The sequence below is a fragment of the Acyrthosiphon pisum genome, chromosome X, assembly GCF_005508785.2.
Source record: "Acyrthosiphon pisum isolate AL4f chromosome X, pea_aphid_22Mar2018_4r6ur, whole genome shotgun sequence".
Classification (NCBI taxonomy): domain Eukaryota; kingdom Metazoa; phylum Arthropoda; class Insecta; order Hemiptera; family Aphididae; genus Acyrthosiphon; species Acyrthosiphon pisum.
Genome location: NC_042493.1, coordinates 16,088,372 through 16,094,384, shown reverse-complemented (window position 1 = coordinate 16,094,384; position 6,013 = coordinate 16,088,372). Strand labels below are relative to the sequence as shown.

General features: G+C 24.6%; 1 protein-coding gene across 1 annotated transcript; it reads left to right on the top strand.

The window, feature by feature from the left end:
* The first annotated feature begins 2,500 nt into the window (after nucleotides 1–2,500).
* On the top strand, nucleotides 2,501–5,809 carry LOC100572669 (putative zinc finger protein 702). The gene is made up of 3 exons (XM_003248168.4): nucleotides 2,501–2,741; nucleotides 3,934–4,104; nucleotides 5,227–5,809. The coding sequence occupies exons 1-3, from the start codon at nucleotides 2,586–2,588 to the stop codon at nucleotides 5,626–5,628; spliced, it is 729 nt and encodes a 242-aa protein (XP_003248216.1). The 5' UTR covers nucleotides 2,501–2,585; the 3' UTR covers nucleotides 5,629–5,809.
* The last annotated feature ends 204 nt before the right edge of the window (nucleotides 5,810–6,013 follow it).

The following is a 6,013-nucleotide window of genomic DNA, read 5'->3' as shown; positions in this document are numbered from 1 at the left end:
GACATTTTTTTATTTTTTATTTTTGTGTCTGTGTACACGATAAGTTATCGAAATAATGCTTCGATTTTCAACTTCAGTATCTTGTTTGATGGGAAAGTGAATATTGTTGGGGCATTGGGAGATCAAAATTTATGAAAAACAGCGAAAAACAGCATAAAAATTAAGGAAAAACGGGAATTTTTCCTCAGTCAGTTTTTACCATATTTTTTAAGTTTTTTTTCTAAAAACATCAATAAAAATTTATTTGTTGGTTAAAAAAGCTTGAAAATTTAATAGAAAGTTCCTAGTATATTGTTTCAAAGGCAGATGAAAAATATTAAAAATCCTTAGTCAAAGTTTTTTTTATAAGCATTTAAAGTTCAAAAATTGATAAAATATGGAAAATCACGAAAATTAGCAAATTATTTTTAGTTAAGAATTCGTAAAAACTTTTTTTAAATCTAAGATTTTAAAATGCAATACAAGATTCCTTACAAGATTATCTACATTTATCAAAAAAAAAAGTCCATAAGAAAGTCAAATTAAATTTTTACAACATTGGATATTCACTCGATTACTCATGTAGCGATTTCCTTATTTTGTTGTAATTCAAAAACGAATAACTGAAGATACATGAAAATTGCACTGAATGTTTATATTAGCATTACCTATACACCATACAATTTTGAAAATATTTTGACTCTTTTTGAGCTGTTTACGGACATTTTCAGTTTCAATTTTTTTAGTCTTTTTTTTTCTATAAATATCAATAAAATTTTATTTGTTTGGTAAAAAGTATGAAAATTTAATGCAAGGCTCCTGATATTATATTGTTACAATAGAAATTGAAAAATATTAAAAATCATAGGCACAACTTTTTTACAAGCATTTTAAGTTCGAATTTCGACAAAATTTATCAAATTTAAAATTTCATAATTATTTTGTAGTTAAAAATGTATAAAATGTTGTGCATTGTAATGCAGGTCGAAGGGAATAAATATTATCTAATACAATTTTGAAAATACGTTACAGTAATTTATAGTTAAATTGGCTGTTACTCTGTTGATATTTATCGAAATTCTTTGAAAAAAATAACTGTAATGGATGGTGTTAAATTTGAATTCAATGATATAATATCATTGTATTAGAAAAACGATTCTGAGCGAAAACGGTTAGTCAGCCTATGATATTACTAAATATATTTGATGATATTATTGTGAATAAAGTAATTTATAACCATTTTACGAGGGACCTTATTTTAAATTTTTAATCCTTAGCTATAAAAGTTAAACATTTTATACATTTTTAACTAAAAATAATTAATCAATTTTAATTTTGATATATTTTGTCAAAATTCGAACTTTAAATGCTTATAAAAAAAATTATACCTATGTATTTTCAATGTTTTTCAACTGCTGTTGTAACAATAAATCAGAAGCCTTGCATTACATTTTCATGCTTTTTTACCTAACAAATACATTTTTATTACAACAAAATAAGGAAATCGCCACATGAGAAATCGAGTCAATATCCAATGTTGTAAAAATTTGAATTTACTTACCCACCTTTTAGATTCTGAGTGGAACGATGAATGTATTGATTTTACAATGATGTGTGTTTTTTTTTTTATTTTTTTTTTTATTTATTTTTGTGTCTGTCATCACCTTTTAGGACAGTAAAACTGCTTCGATTTTCTTCAACAGTAACTTTTATGATTGGAAAGTGAATCTAGTTGGTACTTTGGGGGGTCAAAAGTAAAAATTTCCCAGTAGTTTTCAAAAGCAACGTGAAAAACAAAAGAAAAATTAAGGAAAAACGGGAATTTTTACGCAAAATCGATTTTGGTTTTTGGTGTAACTCTAAAACAAATGACCGTAGATATATGAAATTTTCACAGGTTGTTTATATTCGCATTTTCTATACACGGTAAAATTTTGAAAATATTTTGATTTATTTTGAGCTCTTTACGGACATTTTAATTTTCCATTTTTTTTTAGTTTTTTTTCTATAAATATCAATAAAATTTTATTTGTTAGTTAAAAAAGCTTGAAAATTTAATAGAAGGCTCCTAGTATATTTTTTCAAAGGTAGATGAAAAAAATTAATAATCCATAGTCACAATTTTTTTTTATAAGCATCTAAAGTTCAAATATTGACAAAATACGTAAAAATGACGAAAATTTGTAAATTATTTTGAGTTAAGAATTCGTAAAAATTTTTCTTTTTAAATCTAAGATTTTAAAATGTAATACAAGATTCCTCATAAGTTTATCTATCTTTATCAACAAAAAAATGTTTACAAGAAAGTCAAATTAAATTTTTATGAGCGTTTGAAATCCATATTTTTCCTACATTTGATATTCACTCGATTTCTCATGTAACAATTTTCTTATTTTGTTGTAATTAAAAAACGAATGACTTTAGATACTGGAAAATTTAACTAAATGTTTATATCAGAATTTTCTATATATATTATGATAAATTAAGGTTAACTATAAAATAAATAAATATATAAATAGATTTTATATTAGCATGTCTCATGTGTCTTTTAAATTCTTATCTAATGCATTTTTCAAAAATAAAATTCTTAGGTTTATGAAGAAATAATGCCATCAACAACAAGATCGAAAACCCTCAATAGACGTACCACAGATAAAGAAAATCATTATACTTGCAATGCCTGTGGCAAATCATTTACCAAAAAATATAAAATTGCTATCCATTGTCAATTGCATTTCGGTGAAAATCCATGTCGGAATAAGGTTTGTGTATTCAAAAATTTTTTTACATAGAGGCTTGAAATCTTTTTTTAATTTTTAATTAATAATAACCATTGGGTTACAATAAACGTACAATAAGAAGCTCTTTACAAACTATACGTAGATAAAAAAAAAAAAAAAATCAATTCAAGTTAAGAGTACTTCACACCAGCATGTGTTGTCGTCTCGATGGCGGTGCCAGGAATAGGCCAAAATGGGCCCGGCCCACCCTTAAAAAGTCTAGCCCTTCCGTGGCCCACCACATATTCAAATTTATATTTAAAATTAATCATAATCGGCTATTGAAAATTCTCTCATGATTTATAAAAATATAAAAATATTGAGTCGTAATTTATGACGTAATCAACATTTTGAGTGGGCTGAAAACTATGTACCATGCATTTAAGCCTCATAGGTAACGTGTGTTTACCAGTGCCTGTTTTCGCGACCCGTGATGTTTCTTTAAAATATATATTTAAAAATGACTCCATTTTGAATGATATGTATCACTATTAGCTAAGTTAATAGTTAATAGTTATTCATATTTGTATTCAAAATTTCAAACAATAGGTACGATAATATATTGTAAAAAAGTAATATTAACAGTAACCCTTTTAAAAATTTTATTGGCATTCATAGAAACCGAAAATTCAAAATAAATCCAAATAATATTAATAATACATTTTATCGTGTATAGAAGAGACTTCCATAATGCAACAACTAGATTCACTTTGCCATCGAACAAGATACTGAAGTGGAAAATCGAAGTATTATTTCGACTACTTATCGTGCATTGACAAATAAATAAAATAAATAAAAAAAAACACATCATTATAAAATCAATACATTTATTTATTTTTATTTATTATATTAATTTAATCACTTAATTAATAATCGTGATATTGTTTGTAAAAAAATATTATATTGTAATACTCATATGAAATAGTGAAAAAAAGACGACGGGTAGTACACCACTGCATTAACAGTGTCTTACTGCACATTATTTTAGGCTGTGGTGTTTTACTGTGATGAAATTGATCATAATTTTACTATTATAGATATTTAAATAATTTTCATTATGATAAATTAAGGTTAACTATAAAATAAATAAATATATAAATAGATTTTATATTAGCATGTCTCAAGTGTCTTTTAAATTCTTATCTAATGCATTTTTCAAAAATAAAATTCCTAGGTTTATGAAGAAATAATGCCATCAACAACAAGATCGAAAACCCTCAATAGACGTACCACAGATAAAGAAAATCATTATACTTGCAATGCCTGTGGCAAATCATTTACCAAAAAATATAAAATTGCTATCCATTGTCAATTGCATTTCGGTGAAAATCCATGTCGGAATAAGGTTTGTGTATTTAAAAATTTCTTTACATAGAGGCTGATCAAGTCTTCTCGAAATCATTTTTTAATTTGTAATTAATAATAACTAGAGCCCAGAATTATATGCATTTGCATATTTGTACTAAGTGTATGCATGTCTAGGAGGTTTTTAAAATGTCCACGGTTCACATTACACCAAATTTAAATGCCAAATTTTATATTGTATATTTTTATGTTTAGAGGATTATTGCATATTTGTTTATAAATGTATATTACATTTCCTATTTAATGGGGTTTTAGTAAATTAGCTATTTAGATTTAAGATAAATAAATTTTAGTAATTTTAAAGGAGATATAAATTTTTTACAGTGTCCCCTATAAGAATATTATTAAAATATTGTCATGTTTGTCATAGATAAGATATTAACAACAATGAATCACATACATATATTAGGTTATTTTTACAGAGACGGGGGGCGGGGGGGGCTGTTACAGTTAAAATTGTAATTATTTAAATATTTTTTTGTTTCTGATAAAATTTCTAGTATCTACTTACCTACATTTTTTGTTGTAAAAATTTTTGATATTTTATTATGTATAACATACTGGGTATAATTGCATATTTAGCCACTTTTTCCTTGGATATTTGCATCATATTTGACACTTAATGAGTGAGGTTTTAAATTTGATATACTTTTCTATATCATTTTATACAAAAAATATAAAAATGTATGAAAATTGTTTATTGAATAGTATTATAGGTATTATATGCAAAATAGAATATTTTATGATATTAATATGGATTAATAATATCAAACAAATTTGATTTTAGAGAATGTCAATTCTTTAAGATATTATATTCTTATACTTAAATTAGGTATTCACAACTTTAGAATGCAGTATTACATATTTTAAAATCTATTTAACTTTAGTTTTTCTTTTATTACAAAATTTAGGTATTGAAATATATTCAGTGTTTTGTGTGATGAAATATCAGATATTAAATCTTTAAATAATTTTTATTATGATAAATTATGGTTCACTATAAAATAAATAAACACCGATTTAATTAGGTTTTAAATTTGAATATTCAATGTGTGTCTTTTAAATACTTATTTAACTCATTTTTTAAATGATTGTTTTCTAGGCCCTGGCTGGTGAAGTAACTAAGACAAAACAAAAATGTTTTATTTGCGATGTTTGTCATGCAACATTCAAAGAAAAACACCACGTGGCACGACATTGCAAAATTCATACTGGTGATAAACCATATAAGTGTACTATATGTGGAAAGTTCTTTAGAGACCAATCAAATTTAATGACCCATAAATGCATTCACACTGTGGAAAAACGGTTTCAATGTACCCAGTGTGGGAAAAAGTTTATGAAAAATGATAATCTGCTAGTTCATTATAGAACACATAGTCACGAAAAACCATACAAGTGTGATGTATGTAAAAAATCATTCTCTACTAGTGGAAATTTATCAAGACATAAACTGACAGAACCAAAACGTTTGGAAAGAGTTTTTGGATATTTTGCGTTTTGATAAAATTCTAGTTTAATAATAATTTGTTAAAATGTGATAATACTGTAGTAAAGTAATCATTTATTTTTAGTTATAGCCTTAAGAAATTGTTCAAAGTTTGTAATTTTTTTTTTAAATATTCTCTATAAATATTTTACTTTGTAAAAAGCTTGAGAAATTGTATGCAAGGTTCCTTTATAAGTTTCATTAATGTTATTTTCAATTTAAATCCGAATATTATATAACATTTTTTTTTTTACATATTATTATAAAAATTTAATATTAATATTATAAATAATTTTTTTTTACATTTAATATTAATATTATAAACTATTTTTAGATTTTGAGCGAAGTGAGGAAACTAGTGGTTTTACAATGGTGTTTATCATTTTTTTTTATTCTGTAT